Below are 17,401 nucleotides of genomic sequence, written 5' to 3' on the forward strand. Positions count from 1 at the left end.
AACTGTGATTTGTATTGATATAATCTAATTCAACACAAAGCAATTCCTTCAATAATATTTTTGGAGGCATTGATTTATTAATATATGCAAACACTAAAATACAGTGCCTAGAAGAACAATACTGTTTAATCAGGGGTACTGTTGTATCTTATCAGGTTTTTTTGTGACATAAGGTAATAATTGTGTAAAAGAAATCCTTCTCAGAATCACAAATGTGTTTGGCTCTGAGCTTTGTAATTTTCCTGTCTGTGTGCAATCCATCTTGTGCTAGGTTAGCCCGTTTCTTTCTAGAGTTTAAGTGACTTTGAGTTGTGCTTAGCAGTTGTTCAAAACAAGGAACGTATTAAGTTTCTTGTGTCTGGAATTGGCTTTGGACTACTGTGGTACCTCGGATTACAAACACTTCGGGTTACAGACTCCACTAACCCGGAAGTAGTACCTCGGGTTAAGAACTTTACCTCAGGATGAGAACAGAAATCGCAAGCCGGTGGTGCAGCTGCAGTGTGAGGCCCCATTAGCTAAAGTGGTACCTCAGGTTAAGAACAGTTTCAGGTTAAGAACGGGCCTCTGGAACGAATTAAAGCCGTAACCAGAGGTACCACTGTAGCAGCAGGTTTTCTCTCACCGTAGTGCAAACCACTGGAAAAGAATAGCACAGTCTCACAGTCTAGGGTTGTCAGACACAACATTTCCTCCTTCAGGGAGGACATACATGCCGATAAGCACATTGACAAAGATATGGGTCAGATAAAGCTCAGTCAGCTAAATTTAAAACAATACATTGAAAAGGAAAACAATGACGTTTCTCATGCTTCTGGCACTAGGTTATATCTTGGTATGGAACACAAGTGACAGCTTTCAGATTACATATTAAAATTATACACAGGAGTTTGTAGGACAGAAATATCAGTAATTTGTAAATTACAAATAAAGAGCACTCGAGAGGGATAGCTATATTAGTCTGCTGCAGCAAAAGCAACAAACCTTTGGCACCTTAAAGAACAACAAATTTAACATAGCATCAATTTTCCTAAACTAAAGTCCTCATTGTCAGAAGATAATGGAGATTTTTACACGGTTAACAGTTCAAATGTGATAAATCCAATTATAGAATAACATCTACCCCTGACTAAATAACTACCGTATTTTTCGCTCTATAACACGCACCTGACCATAACACGCACATCGTTTTTAGAGGAGGAAAACAAGGGAAAAAACATTCTGAATGAAACAGTGGATGTATCATTTTTGTGCTTCATGCTGTGGCCACAGACATGTGAGCTGATGGTGAATTTGGGGTGACCCAATGCAAAAATCCTGAGAATCCCTGTGGATCCATGCTTTGTAACCACGTTTTTGCACCATTGCAGCCCCAGGCAACTGGGTGTGTGATTTTTGGGGGGCAGGCTGTAGCCATGGACATGCTATGTGCTCTAATGGTGAATTTGGGCTGACCCAATGCAAAGATCCTGAGGATCCATGTGGATCCATGCTTTGTAACCACGTTTTTGCACCATTGCAGCCCCAGGCAACAGTGGGTGCGTGATTTTTGGGGGGCAGGCTGTAGCCATGGACATGCTATGTGATCTGATGGTGAATTTGGGGTGACCCAATGCAAAGATCCTGAGGATCCATGTAGATCCATGCTTTGTAACCACGTTTTTGCACCATTGCAGCCCTGTTTTTGCATCAGATCATTGCTATGTGATCTGATGGTGAATTTGGGGTGACCCAATGCAAAGATCCTAAGGATCCATGTGGATCCGTGCTTTGTAACCACGTTTTAAGTGGGGAGGGAAGGAAAAATATAGAAGGGACAAGGAGCACGAGAGGGGTGTGCGGAGAAGCAGCTGGCTAAGAATGCAGGAGAGGGGTTTAAAGGGGGGGAGAAGGAAGGCAAAAGTCCACCCACCCACTCAAGCCAGCCCTCTCTCTCTTTCTCTCTCTCTCTCTCTCTCATCTGCATGTTTTCCGCTGCCTGCCGAGTCCCCAGACGCTGCACCGCAGCACGGACGCTCTGCTTTCCTCTCTACTTGCCTGGAGGGGAGGGGTTGCCTGGAGGGGAGGGGATTTCACTGCTCTTTGTTCCGTCTGAGCAAACAGCAACCGAAACAGAACAGGGTGGGCAGTAAGACCCTGAGGCAGAATGCAGGAAAGCAGCAGCCTCCTCTCCTCCATGACGGCGCAATATGATTTTTGTCTGATTTTTGCCATGCACTTGGGACAAACGGCTCCAGGGACCACACATTCGCTCTATAACACGCACGGACATTTCCCCTTACTTTTTAGGAGAAAAAATCTGCGTGTTATAGAGGGAAAAATACGGTATATTGAGAAGCATGTTCCCATGCAAGAAACCTGAGCTGTGTGCTGACCAGCAAGTTTGCATATTAGCTCGAAAGAGTAAAGAGACATCCATGCTTTGTGAAACACTAGTTTTAGGAGAATAGCTCTGTTTCCAAAAAGTACTTTCAAAACAATCAGAACTATTACTATGGTATGACTTGCTGAAACAGATAACACAGCCTACAGGATCCTGCGTGCTTGATAAAAAACCTCCAGCTGCGCTATCTGCAAGCCTTTTCTGAGAATGAGTCACACTGAGGGTATCCAAGTCAGAGGTCACACATTCATCAAATGTCATTCAAATATATGAAGAAGGGGTACAAATCCAGATCCACACTTCACAAAGATAGCACTCCTATATCCGGCTGGGCCCTGCTAGATCATAGCTCTACAGCTAGCAACTTTAAAATAATGTAAACACATATTCCATTCAATCAACGTGAAACCAGCTTACCAAACTTCATAGACCAACAAGGCCAAATCAGTTAATGCTGAGGCGCTCAAACAGGAGTTCCCTGGTGATTAGCAAGCCTTATTACCCAATGAGATCCCCTCCGCCCCTGCTTCAGGTGTTTCTTGCCTCAAGGACCTTTGCACTCTTCCTTTGTAAATTGGAGAAAAGTCCACAGCTCAATTGTCTGGCAACACCTGGGCTCCGAATGCAGTGCATTCAAGAGAAAAGATCAATAGCCCTTTATCTTTTGTACACAAGGCACTTCCTCAAATGTCCACCCAGGCCTCAAACCTATTCTTTTTAACCTTTTCCCCTCTGAGTTTTGATGTCCTGTTGTTCCTGCCTTAGTTATCATACAATGGATCCTGGCCCTGCACATTTACCCAATCCCACCCTTGTTTCCTCTAATAAGGCTTTCTGATGCTGTCATTTTTCAAGATTATGATGCCAAGAACCATCTGAATAGATGTGGAAGTAGAGGTGAGTGGCAGAAAAACAAAGAAACAACCACCTGTAACGGGAAACACAAGCCACTGCAAATCTAGAATACAAAGCCATTCCAAGGAATCATTCATAATCATCATTATCCTACCTTGCAGAACTGTTTTACTAAGATAATGTATGAAGTGCTTCCAACATTCCAATTCAAATGCTAGGTATTATTATTATTTGCTGAGATTGCTCGTGCCATACCTAGTCTATCTGGTGCCACAAAAAGATTTTTAGAGGCCAGTGTTGTGAGTGATAAAACTTTCACATTTCAATACAATTAAACAAGTACAGGTGTATTTCTGTTTCAGCCAGGTGTGTTATCTGTATTAGGATTTGTAACCAAAAGTTACCAGTATGGGCCAAATGACATTAGTGTTCAGTGTAGATGTGACAATGGCTGCCTGCAAACCAGCTTTCTATGTTTCTGTGTAACATGGTTTAGAACTCAGAAGCTAGTCCATATGACATGCACTGCTTTCCCCCCCCCTCCCTCTTCATCTCTCTCATACAATTCCCCTCTCCCCTTCTGAAGGTCTCAAAGTTTGGAATTACATCAAATTCTTAACATTAACCAACTTCTCTGAGTTTGCAAATCTGTTTCAACCCTAGCTTCAAGTTCTGGTGAAGATTGCAACCCTGGTAAGCGGTTACCATTGTTGGTGTTAGTGCAGATGTAACACTAAACCATGGTTAAAACCGACAAGGGAGGGAAAGGGGGCGTTTATATCAAAAAGGAAGTGGGGAAACTATTGTCTATGTTGGCTCCTGATTCGCAAACCAACCCATGACTGAGTTCGAATTTCCCATGTTACAGCAGGAAGGGCAAAATCATATTCTCACCTGTCTTTTTCACAACAGGGCAAACCTTTAGGTTGCTAAGAAAATTATTAAACTGGAGTTTCACCTCTGATGACAGCAGACTTTAAAATAACTTTCCTACCATGAAGTTACTGACTGGTACTAAACAATTCAAGGAACAGACACTGACCTCTAAAGAATCAGTCAAACTATGGTTTAATGAACATGAATTCATCGGGATGCAAGCTGAATCTGGTAAGACAGCCAAAGTTTGCTTTTCCTTGAATGACATTAATGAGTATGTTACTTTTTAAAAAACAAGGACGAATAGCACATTCCAACCTTTCTCTTTTTGATTTGCTGGCTGCTGCACACTGTTCAAAATCTTGATTTAGCTGCTGTAGTTTTTCTTGAAGTGTTTTCTCCCGTTCTATGCTGCCTTCATAAAACTTCACCTTCACTTCCATTGCTTTTACTTTCTCTTCCAGCAGCTTAAACTCATGGAGGATCAAATAGCTGACTCCGCAATATTTACACACTGTCTCTTCCCGGGACATCTAGAAGGGAAATGGTAAGCAATATATTTAGAGAATGGATTAAATGAAGTGAAGTAGCAAATCACATACAAAGCTGAGTTAGGCCACTGGAACATCAAGCCTCAATTGTTTACTTTGACGGGCAATAAATCTCCGGGATCTCTGACTGGAGTCATAGGTGGAATCTAGACACCTATAAAAAACACTGTGAAAATGCTTTTTTTTATTAGCGTTTTGAAAAATGTCTTGATTTGCCATAAGCTCATCATCGCCATCTAGTGTCCCATTTGTATAATGCACTTAAAACGTTATATTTGCAGCTGTATAGCTGAGTCCATAGAGTCATAGAATTGTAGAGTTGGAAGGGACCCTGAGGATCATCTGGTTCAACCCCCTGCAATTCAGGAATATGCAGCTGTCCCATACAGGGATCGAACCTGCAGCCTTGGCATTATCAGCACCATGCTCTAACCAACTGAGCTGTCCTGGGATCTTCTGCATACAAAGGATGTGCTCTAGCAGTGAGCTACATCCCTTTCCCAACTGGATATAGTAGTATTTAAAAAAAGTCTAGGGGGCAGCAGAACAAGAAATCACAGCTGTTTCCCCCATCAATTAAACCGTTTGCTATATTAGCCAATGAAGGAACAAATCAGAGATTAAGATCTGACCAAAAAGAAGAGTCTTGCTACTTGTGAATAGCAAAGATCATCTGAGCCCCTGCAAGTGGGAATTTCTATCTGGGGAGGCTCTCCTGTTCCCTTTTCCTGCTGGCTGTAGCAACATGTAGGTGGGTGTTACTTCTGAACAGAATTACTGTAGAGACAGAGAAGCCATTTCTACAGTGGGAACAGTGTCTTCTGTCGGGGGTTGCTGTGTTCCAGTCTTCCAACTCTGCCTTTGCCATCTGTTAGTTGCTGCAACCAGCGGGAGATGACAACAGAAAAACAGAACATGGTGGCACTGAGGCAACTGGGGCAGGGCCATATCTCCAACCCCTGGTTAAAAGATACTGAAAGTTGCGAAAGGTCTCCATCAGGTCTTCACATAACCTAAGAAGGGGAGGAAGCATTTCTCGTAAGAAGAGCCCTGCTGGATCAGACCAAAGGTTCATCTAGTCCAGCATCCTGTTCTCATAGTGGCCAACCAGATGCCTACAGGAAGACTGCAAGCAACAGCATTCTTTCTACTTGTGCTCTCTTTTGTTCTTTAATTTTTTAAAAAAATAAAATCAAGATACTGAGTTATTGACTCCTTTGGAGCACTTCAGACAAATGAATTACCATCTCTTGCCTGACAAAACCACATCTGCGGTCCACCAAAACCATGATTAGGGTAGTGTTCATAGAGAGCATCATGTGATACACTGCACGTGTCACTTATGAGTCACACAGAAACTATGAAATCTGGCAGGTGTGGGATTATTAATCATCGGCACAGGATGTATTTCAGCACACAATTACTTATTTGGGTGAAGCTGAGTTTCTTACAAAAAAAAAAATTATAAGCCCTGCAGCATAACTTTGTTCCCCCTACACTTTCAGTTCAATAATTCTCCCCTGCAAATCACAACCCAATTTAATTACTCCTGCTTGTGTGTATGTGCACAAACAGAAGTACTGAAACAACATTACTCAAGCATGTAGGATTACTTAACGACATGCAAAATTTTACCTTGAGAAAAGAGGACAAGAACCACAGAACTTCCATGTGAGCACACACATTTCTATCTGTGCTCCTGGGGTTCCCTTATTAAAAACATTTGAATTTTAAAGCTACCAGAATCTGCCAAATTATAATTTGGCATTAGAATCTGGTGCAGATGTAACAAAAGTTCTCAGCAAACTATGGTTTAGCACTCAGAAGCCAGTCCTGGTAACAGGTCTGGTGATGTCCTCCCTACACCCCCCAAACCAATTCCCCACCTGGAGGACCACCCAAAAATAAAAATATGATACAGCATGAATCCCTCCTGCATGTTCACAGGCCACCGGACCATGTTACTTTTTAAACACCTAAGAAACCTTGCTATTGTGGAGACAATCATACAAACACCAGCACCAGACTTTAGCTTAAACAATGTTCTTGAAGGGAACATAACAACTGTATTGCAAGATTAGACCAACACAGGTAGGCAGTTCACAAGAAAAGCATGACAGTGATAGCTTTCTCATTTGCTTGCCCCCAGTATCTTGTACTTAGAAGCATACGGCCTCTAAACATTGAGTGATCATACGTGATGTCATGCAGCCATTACAATAACCTCCAGCAACTCTGCAAACCCAGTCAGCGAAGGCAGTTTAGGGTTCTGAAGGGTAGGATAGAGCAATATGTTGTAGTGGAAGAAATGGCAATTTGAGAGAAATAGGGGAGGCTAGTCATCAGATGAGCAAAGGCACATGGAAGGGAAACATAATGAATGGGGCAAGCAGAAGCAAGGAGCAACCTAAAGAGGCCTCCTATCAAGCAATGCAAGTTGAATGACATTCTCTTCTGAGATCACCAATGGTCACCAAAGGGAATTGGCAATATGTATGCAGCCTAAATCACCACACAAACCAGTAAAGCATTTATAATGCTGAAGTAATTGCATGATTATTTACCCAAAACCATGTCGGGACAGGACCTGTCATCAAATTATCAAATAGATTGTCAAAAAAAACAAACCCCAAAAAACAAACAAACCACCCCACAGCATATATAACTCCTCATATTTCCATGAATGAAGAAACACTTTGACTATACTACAATTATTTTAATTTTATATTCCACTCAAAGCCTTTGAGAGAAGAGGGATGACTGTTATCTGATAAGAAAGCTTCCTGTGAGAAAGGGGGAGGGAAAAAGAGATTCAAATGTAAGCAAAAGGGAAGAAAAGACAGTCAAGCTTTGCAGCAGTCAAAACAATGAACACTAATAAGATGTAATTATGAGACAAGCCATAACCAAATTAAGCATTCCAATGCCATACCTCAGTGCTATGCATTTTAACTATTCTTTGATAAAACTATGCGTCTGAGATGTTGGCTCCAGGACTACTATGCCAGCCTTTATTTATCCTAATTCTTCTTTTTGCCTCGTGAAGCCTGATCATAGCTACAGTGGCTCTGAAGGAAATGAAAAATTAATTCTGTTTTTCCTGGCAGTTACAACCTGTGCTTGGAAATATGAAACTGTTATTCAGAATAAATACCATAAGGTTCCAAAGTACTTAAATTACTTATTGAAAGGGGACAAACTGAGCTGTAATGTGAAGGGAAGGGAGGGACTGTTATCCCAAAAAGAACATTGTGATTTCTTGCAGCATCACTGCTTCTGTCTTTCAAAATAAACAGTTTTAGACATTCCACTTCATGTCTCCAGTATGAGAGGGGAGTGGAGAGGAAGGGGATGGGATCCTGCTTGCGGTCTATCTGGAAATGTCACAGAAGTGTTAATTACATTATAGTTCCTAAAATGAACAAGATGCTTTTAGCATTGCTAACGAAACTGGGTTGTGTTTAGTTGAGAATCATCACAGGCTCATCTTCCTTGCTCTTCAAGAGCTTGATTGTACCTTTCACTGTATATCCCTAATCTCTCATGGGGGTGGGTGGGCAGGGGGTGGGCATCTTGGGACTCACTCTGACACTTGTCAAGATTTTAGTTCTCCATATACATGCTTGAAGCAAAAGTAACTTAACTGCTCTTTGATTAAAGTATGATTAAAAGTGCCAAAAATACATTTTAAGCATAAGCAACATAATGGATCAATTTGATCACAACTTAACATGCATTTGAGCCGCATCTGCCAGGTCTGTGCCTATGATTTCTGAAGTGACAAAGGACCCTACTCTTGTCCAGATTGCACATTATACAGCAACAATTCCAATTTGTTATGTTACACATAATGGGAATATAGAGGAGGCTGGGATAATATAACACCAGGTGTGTGTGTGTGTGTTTAAGCCTTTTATTTGCATATCCCCACCATTCAGGAATATGTTGCCGTGCCCATGGAGGATCCATTAGGCTAGAATGCTGAGTTAAGGTGGGGAGGGACCTGGGAAGAGAAGGACGTGGAACACAAAATGCTAAGGGTTGCCCATTAAAAATCAGGAGAGTTTTGAGAAAGCAAACTTGCAGGGTTCCCTTAGACTGATTGACCATTGATAAAAGGATGCTGGACTCTTCTTAAGTTCTTCTTCTATTGGCACCAAGTAATGATGTACAAAATCAAGGCTGTGGAACCTTTGGCCCACGAAGGGCTGATGATAAATCAAGAGAGGCAGGAAGTTTGCTGCCTTTCAGGATTTCATTGCTCTTTCTAAACCTCTCTCCCATCCCATCTCTCTCTTCCTTAATACGCCACGCCATGTCTGTGGGCTGTAGGTTCCCTACCCCAGTACTAATTGAAAGCACTCAGAGAAACAAGCTCAATATTGCATTCCAACCAAGAATCCATCCCTTTGGTTAAATGGAGATAACTGTAACTGTGCTATAAACAGAAGTTTACTTCCTTATAGACACTGCTTCAAACCAGGGATTGAGTCAGAGGTCAGCATCGTGGAGACCTGCCAAGGCTCATCAAGCCCCAGTTGGGGGCCTGATTCCAATCCCTGGAGACTCCTGGCTCTGATGATGTTCCTCATCTTCCTGTTGCTGCCTGTTCACCTGTCTTCGCCAAGCAAGCAGAGAAAAGAATGAGAAGCTGGAGTGACCACAGCACAACTTAACATCTCCCTTTCTCTTTCTCTGGAGGTTGGTGAGGATTTGGCCCGAGGTGGGGAGATGGAAGCAAATGGATATAGCAACAGTGGTGAGGAGAAGGAGATGGGTACAGCGTGAGTGGAGGATCAGCTATCTTGCCCAAGGGCCCCCTGGAACTGGCACTACTTCACACAGAAACACAGGAGTAAATATTGTTTAAAAGGTTAAAGGAATCAGTACTTGTAGCAAAGTACTGCACTGCCTGTACTACATATGAAAAGGATCATGGGGTCTTAGTAAGTAGAACATAAGCTTAACATGAGCCAAAAGTGTGATGCAGCAGCAGCACACGCACAAAAACATCGCTAATGCTATTCTAGGTTGTATCAGCAGAAATATAGTGTTCAGCTGAAGGGAAGTCATAGTCCTGTCTTATTCTGCCTTGGCCAGACTACACTATGTCCAGTTCTGGATGCTACAATTTAAGGAGGATATTGACAAACTGGATTATGTGCAGACGAGGGTGACCAAGATGATCAGGGGTTTTCTCCTGCTCTGGAGGCAAGAACGCGAACAGTGGCTTCAAGTTACAAGAAAGGAGATTCCAACTAAACATCGGGAAGAACTTTCTGACAGCAAGAGCTGTTTGACAGTAGAACAGACTCCCATGAGACCTTGGAGGTTTTCAAGCAGAGGCTGAAAAGCTATCTGTCACTTATGATCTAGCTGAGATTCCTGCATTGCAGGAGGTCGGCCTAGATGACCCTTTGGATCCCTTCCAACGCTATAATTCTATGAGTCACAATTTTAGTATAGCTCTTATTCCACTCCCCGCAATGCATTATGAAAGACCCTCCAGGTAATTTGTGCTGTCAGGTTTAATAGGACCAATTACCTGCTCAGAACTCTGCAAGTGCAGTCCCTGATCTAACAACAGGTAGTAACTATTTTCTGAATACACATGCAGATCCTCTTCCAGCAAGGGAATCTATGAGTGGAAGCTTGGACAAATCTCCCTTGTTCCATTAAGAATTATTATATATGGCAGAAAACTGGAATACTAATCCCTCTTTAATAATGAAAGTATTACTTCTTCAATCTTGCATTTAAAAAAATGAAATGCCAACAGGCTTGTGACACATTATGCATTACACAAATCTCTCATGTGCCACTGTATCCTGTTCCCTTCCCCACATCTGTTTTTAAAATGTGTACTCTGGTATCCATAGTCATATTTAAAGACAGCTCATACTGAAAGATAGTTGCAAAATATTTACATGTAAAGCCTTTTCATTTTAACTTTCAGAATTATAATTCCTGTTTTATAAGGCTGCTGAAAAATGTGCAGTGCGATCATATATGATACCCATGTCAAAAGTGAATCCCACTGGGATTTATCCAAAAGGTATAGGATCACAGGCTTAGACATGACTGTATTACCAATACAATGAAATTGATAAGTTACACATCAAGAACATTATCACTGAATACTGTTATTAAACAGTGCAAGCAGATACAGTTACCCAGTTTGTGGGTACATACTAACAGAGCTTCGTGCAAGCAAGTAGGCTCCCAAACAGATCATGGCTTGTATTTTGACTGGAATAAGATGAATCACAGGCCTGGGTTGGGCATAATGCTAAAACAGTTCACAGAAGCACCACAGTAACAAGACCAGAGGTGGAGCAAAGCAGCTGTGATCTTCTCCATAGGAACCTGTATGTTTGCTCATTAATGCTAAACCATTGAATGAAGCCCTTAGATATATAATGTTTTCTTGAAATGGCTGAAGAAAATCCAGCAATGGAAAGCACAAAAAACTTGATAAAAAATCAATATAAATCAAAGGGTCCTCACTTTCCAGGCTACTGTTATATTTCTTTATTTCTTACTCCTCGGCCCCCTTTCATCTATTTTGCACAATTACTGTACTTCAAAGTCCTGTCCTACTCTTGTTCAATCCCTCCTAAGCATCAGTCTCTAGTAGGCATGATAAAATGGTAATTTGGATTCTCTCTGCCAGGGCTTAAAAGGGGAAACAAAGTGTCATTTTTAATTATTTGGTATTTGTTCAAAAACAACTACAATTTCTGTTGAAATACAGTGAATTATCTTTCCAAAAACACTGGCTTGTACAGACTACTTTATCTCATTGCATGATTTACATTTAAAAACTGAACTGAAACAAAGGAATTCTTCTATAACTAGCATATTCAGGTTTCACTCAATTTCCTTTTTTTTTTTTTTTGGTCATTTTTGTCACTGCCCTGGAATAATTGCAAAATGCTTCCTCATTAACAACTTCTATCTGCAGTTCTTGTTATACAGCTACTAAGGGCTTCAAAACCAACATAAATAGTGCTTCTTAATTTGACATGGCACAAACAGGATGCCATTACAAATATGACTTTATTTCTTAACATCTTCTCCAAACAGTATGGCTTATGAATGTATACTAGTAAGAAAAGCCATATACGTATCACGTGCAGGTCTTCACAGAAATGCATTCTATATATTTTAATTAGTAAGTGGTTTTTGTGCGTCTACTGTTGTTCTTTCACTAATTTATAATTATTTTTATTCTACTGCTCTAGAGAATTTATACTTTTGATCTCTGGATCTTTTGCACCAGTCCCTCCTCCATGTTCAGCAATGCATGTGCATCACACATTACTGGGCATGTGGAAAAAGGCTGTCAAATGGAATCTCTATAAGTGCACAGAGGTTTGCTATTGAGGGAATGGGTTGAAAGAGAAAGAGAAAATCATTCCCTATGCTGCTATTACATGTCAGTCACTTTTGAGTATTTTAAACATGAGGAAGAAAATATTTATATCTCTCTAAAGCAAGATTCTTCTCTTCTAATTGTGTATTAGTCGTATTCTGCACAATCGGGATACCAGCAAACCTAAAAGAGCACAGTCTGCACTGCATTCAATGATCTGGTACTATTTATGTTATTCTTTTAAAATTCTCATGGGCTGGATTCTAGACACATCAAAGAAGTTGCAAAGTTTGCATGAGAAATCAGGTTAGAAAAAACAGAACTCCACAGCGCCATCTGGTGTCACAGTGTTAGAATGCATAAACAACACATATAAAGCATTTTTTCTTTCCCAATGGAGCTGAGCCCCTGTTGAAACCTGTGACTCATTAAAGAGAAAAAAACCTTTCTGTAATTCAGAGGACATAAGACCCATATCATCCTTCTGCCTGGCCAACTTTCTAGTCTTCCTCCTTTGTTATCAAACCCTTTCGTTTCCAAATAGCTTTTAGTTGGCAGAAGCTAAATCTGGCTGCTTTACAAACCCTCCCATCTCAAGGTTCCTTTTTTCTCCAACTGATTCCACAATCTGTCAAATTTTGGGTTTGTGTGCATGGGTTTATTTGCACAATATAATTTCTTCAAAAATCCCAGGCGCACAATTCCAAGAGGCAGCACACATGTGCAAATATTAATATATATTGAGCAGCAACAGACAGAACAGAACTATGGCAAGAGTTCTGTTATGGACATGACAACAAACTGCAGACAAATAAAATAAATAAAATATACCAGAAAGCAAAAGCTGCCAAGTTTGCTCACTGTAACATACCTTTCGTATTTCCTCAGGTAGTGGATGCACAGGAATATGTCGGTCCATATCCTTCTATGGTTTAAATACAGATTTGCAAGACTGGCACACAAAACTGTTAAAAGATTTTAAACAGACAAAACTGATTATAAGTTTGGAGTTTGAAAATTCCCCAATATGACCTGCCTTGCTTGTGTTTTGCTTTGGCAGCTCAAATGGCAGGTGTACAATATTCCAACCCAACAGCACAATCTGACAACAGCATTTGCACATGGAAAGACATTCAAAAGCAATCAGCTATAACACGGACACACAAAAAGCAGCTGTTTGTGGGACAGAGTCTGACACCTGACCCGCAAGGGTGGCAGCTAGTGCACTGATGTGGGCAGAAGATAGAAGGTGGCTGCTGCAGGAATTTTGAAGCATATACACTCACAATGATGGTTAGCTACTACATTGATTGGGCTGAGTCCAAGGCACCAACAGATACTACCTCTCCTGTACTACATATCAAGAAAAAGAGGTGCTTAAGAAGATTTACTCTGAATTGTTCAGAAACACCAAGCTTTGGGGATAATAGAAGAGGGAAGGAAGACTCCATCTACAGTATATTGTAGCCACTCCCACCAGCTCCCCTCATGCTGTAAAACATGGACGCGGGATACTACAGTAAAAAGGGAACCAATCCTCATTTTCATAAAGCTCATTGGACTAAAAACAGATTACCTCACCTGTGCATATTAGTCATCGGTCACAATAGAAAGAACTATGCCAGATGGAAGGATGATGTGACTCTGCAAGGGTCCTGCGGCCCGCCAGATATTGTTGGACTCCAATTCCCATGAGCCCCTGCCAGGATGGTCAGGGATGATGGGAGTTGTAGCCCAATATCTGGAGGGCCACCGTTTCCTCATCCCTGGTGTAAGGCAAGTTCCTATGTACTGTAAGCAGGGGAGGAAGGTATCCAGTGGTAGCAGTTGGTAGCTGCCGCACCTATCTCACCTCCCATCTTATAAACATGGTGTAGAGTTTAGTGCGTTAAGCAAGGAGATCCAGGTTCAAATCCCCTCTCAGCCATGAAACTCATGGCCCAGTATCTCTCTCTCTCAGCCTAGACTATCTCAGGGTTTATGTGAGGATTAATAATAATACTCAAGGCGGCTTCCAACAGATTAAAACACAATACAACATCAAACATTAAACACCCCCCCCCCACCGAACAGGGCTGTCTTCAGATGTCTTCTAAATGTCAAATAGTTATTTTTGTCCTTGACATCCGATGGGAGGGCGTTCCACAGGGCAGGCGCCACTACCAAGAAGGCCCTCTGTCTAGTTCCCTGTAACTTTACTTCTCACAGTGAGGAAACCGCCGGAAGGCCCTCAGAGCTGGACCTCAGTGTCCGGGCTGGACGAGGGGGGTGGAGATGCTCCTTCAAGTACAGTGGTACCTCGGGTTAAGTACTTAATTCATCCCAGAGGTCCGTTCTTAACCTGAAACTGTTCTTAACCTGAAGCACCACTTTAGCTAATGGGGCCTCCTGCTGCTGCCGCACCGCCAGAGCACGGTTTCTGTTCTCATCCTGAAGCAAAGTTCTTAACCTGAAGCACTATTTCTGGGTTAGCGGAGTCTGTAACCTGCAATTCCAGCAGCCCGGCTGGAATCTGCTAAGCCAAAGCAACGGGACTTCACTTTTGTGGCAAAAAGCAGGCCATCGCTGAGCCAAGCGCCTTGCTTGCCCCAGAGAGCGAAACGCAGGGACCCGTGGAACTGCCTCATGCCAAGACCCACTGCGCTGTCTAGGTCAGGAGTGCCGACACTGACAGGCAGCTGCTCTGCCCCAGGGTTTCAGGCGTAAGAAGTAAGTCCTCGCCGAGTAAGGCTTACTCCCCGGTAACTGAGGCGCTCACTCACCCAAGCAGGAGGTGAGCAGGGCAGCGCGGAGACGGAGGGAGCGGTAAGCCGTGCGGACACACCGGAGTAGGCCGCGCCGCTTCCTCGTTGCCCCGGCAACCAGCTTGCCCGCCAGGCAAGGAAACCAGAAGTAGGGCAGGCGCTAAGGGCGGAAGTCTCTCCTCTGGCTTAGCGTCCTCCCACCGGGCGTGCGCGATTGCTGCCGAGCGTTCCACGGCGTTCAGTCAACACGTGCCGCTTGTAGCCCGGGTCCTGCGCGCGTTTGATGGGAAGCGAGCACCGCTTGAGCGCAATTTCATGGATTTAAATGTATATACCGTCCTTCATTGAAAGTTCATAGGGCTGTTTACGTTACAAGATAAGACCAGAACAGTTCTAGGAACATAAGTAGAATAAGAAGGGGGGAAATACATCATAAAAAAAACAAAACAGATCTGGGGGGGGAACTCTTCGTAATGGCGTTTATGCACTGAAAATCAATAAAACTTTTTTAAAAAAACAAAAAAATTGATGATAATAATAATAACAATGGCATAAACATTAAAGGTAAAGGTAAAGGTACCCCTGCCGCTCTGGCGAGCCAGAGCTGCACACGGAAATGCTGTTTACCTTCCTGCTAGAAAGCGGTCCCTATTTATCTACTTGCACCCGAGGGTGCTTTCGAACTGCTAGGTTGGCAGGCGCTGGGACCGAGCAGCGGGAGCGCACCCCGCCGCGGGAATTCGAACCGCCGACCTTTCGATCGGCAAGCCCTAGGCGCTAAGGCTTTAACCCACAGCGCCACCCGCGTCCCCCTGGCATAAACATTATTCCCTCGTAAATCACAGTTACTTGTGGGAGCAAATTATGTTGGCGGCAATGAGACTGGCCTCTCAAGTCCGCATGGAGTTTTGGAGCACAGTTATTTACATGTCTGCTCCGTGGTAACGTCCACACAGTAGCAGTTCCAATGAGAGCAACTTCTTCTCCCATTTTCCTTTCAAACTGAACTTGTTACCTTAATTCCCCTTGCCCAAAATACCTGACAGTTTCTTCCGTCCCTCTCCCTTGATTCTTTAACATAATCTTCTTCCTCCTACAACAGCTTTCCTCTTATGCCTTTCCTTTCTACCCTCTGTTTTGTTTATGAATAACATTTGTTGTTGTTGTTGTTTAGTCGTTTAGATGTGTCTGACTCTTCGTGACCCCATGGACCAGAGCACGCCAGGCACTCCTGTCTTCCACTGCCTTCCGCAGTTTGGTCAAACTCATGTTAGTAGCTTCGAGAACACTGTCCAACCATCTCATCCTCTGTCGTCCCCTTCTCCTTGTGCCCTCCATCTTTCCCAACAATGAATAACATTAGAAATATTAAACCTTCGTTTCTCTATTATTTCTTTCAATGCATCCTCCTCTGGTCCTTTCCCCCCAAAGATGGAGACATAGGAAGCTGCCTTATACAAAGTCAGACGATTGGTCCACCTAGCTTGGTACTACCTACTCTGACAGCAGCTCTGCAGGCTTGCAGAGCTGGTCCTCTACCAGCTCTTCCCCTTCCCTCCTCACCATCTGACCTTTACCCAGCATGCAAGGAGTATGCAGCTGCTGGCATTGCTCCAGACAGCAGGCACAGCTAGGGGGCAGGGCAGGCAGGTGAAAGGACACCTGCCAGGCTGTGGCCCTGCCTGAGAATGACTCAAGGGTGACCTACTGTCGGAAAAACACAGACCCATGCAAGTTTATCTCATAGGCCTGTGCGCCGGATCCTTCAAGCCCCTAGTGACACCACTGGTCGCCACAATGCCCTTGTTGTTGAACTCTGGTGTTATGTACTGAGTTGAATAGGATCCAAAATGCAGCAGTCTGATTGGTCCTAGAACAATGGGATTCAGAATGCAGCAGTCTGCTTGGTTCTAGAACAATAGGATTCAGAATGCAGCAGTCTGATTGGTCCTAGAACAATAGGATCCAGAATGCAGCAGTCTGATTGGTCCGCAGGAGCCACCCAATCCAACACCAGGTGTAAGTGAATCTGCAACCTGATTGGCCTACAGGAGAATCCTGGAATTAGCCAATCACGTGGGGCCCATTGTGTAAATAATGGTATATAAAGCAGACATTATGGGGGAACTTCCATTCCTCCTCACCACTATGAGGCGAATAAAGAGCATGAAATCCACTCTCCACTCCGAGTATATTTCATCTGGGATGGGGGGAAATGACCAGGGTGGTTGACCCAATTGCCCCCAAGTATCCATCCTATCCTTGTTGGTGGATAGGATGGTTTTCGAAGGAGCTGGAGAAGATGAAACTGCAAGAGTGAACCCTAGAGCTATGATGGGGAGGGGGGAAATGGGGAGTGAACAGGACTGAGCACAAGCCAGATTGTACAGCGGGACCTCCTCTGCAGTGCTAATTGTGGCCAAAAATATATACAGCAAACACACCGCTTACACACTTTTAACTTGTGTGCATTCTGTTTTATGTGCTTGGCCAAAAAAAGAAATAAATAATAGAAAGGGGTCTGGCGCCTGGAGAAAATACTTTTGACAATCCTACCCACCACTGAGCTCAATGCATTTAACCGTATGTGATTTTGGCTTTAGGCACAAGCCCCAGA

At 43.0% G+C, this 17,401-nt stretch overlaps 1 protein-coding gene across 8 annotated transcripts in view; it reads right to left on the reverse strand.

Moving 5' to 3' along the window:
- The window catches only part of LEKR1 (leucine, glutamate and lysine rich 1), a 65,472-nt gene extending 50,539 nt beyond the window's left edge, over positions 1–14,933 (reverse strand). For 2 of the 8 annotated variants that reach the window (XR_014168255.1, XM_081910998.1), the window contains exons 1-3: positions 14,803–14,933; positions 12,912–13,005; positions 4,433–4,647 (exon numbers count right to left, since the gene is read on the reverse strand). Coding sequence is in view for 6 of the 8 variants with exons in the window: in XM_081910998.1 (XP_081767124.1) it covers positions 4,433–4,647; positions 12,912–12,959 (263 nt within the window). In the remaining 2 variants the exon portion in view is untranslated. Of the gene's footprint in view, positions 1–2,800; positions 3,763–4,432; positions 4,648–7,597; positions 7,734–12,911; positions 13,006–13,326; positions 13,394–14,802 lie in introns of those variants that run through there. The other 6 variants (XM_081911002.1, XM_081910999.1, XM_081911001.1 and 3 more) reach the window with 6 other exon arrangements.
- Positions 14,934–17,401: the final 2,468 nt, after the last annotated feature.

This window comes from Podarcis melisellensis (assembly GCF_964234715.1).
Source record: "Podarcis melisellensis genome assembly, chromosome: 5".
In the NCBI taxonomy this organism is placed as follows: Eukaryota; Metazoa; Chordata; class Lepidosauria; order Squamata; family Lacertidae; genus Podarcis; species Podarcis melisellensis.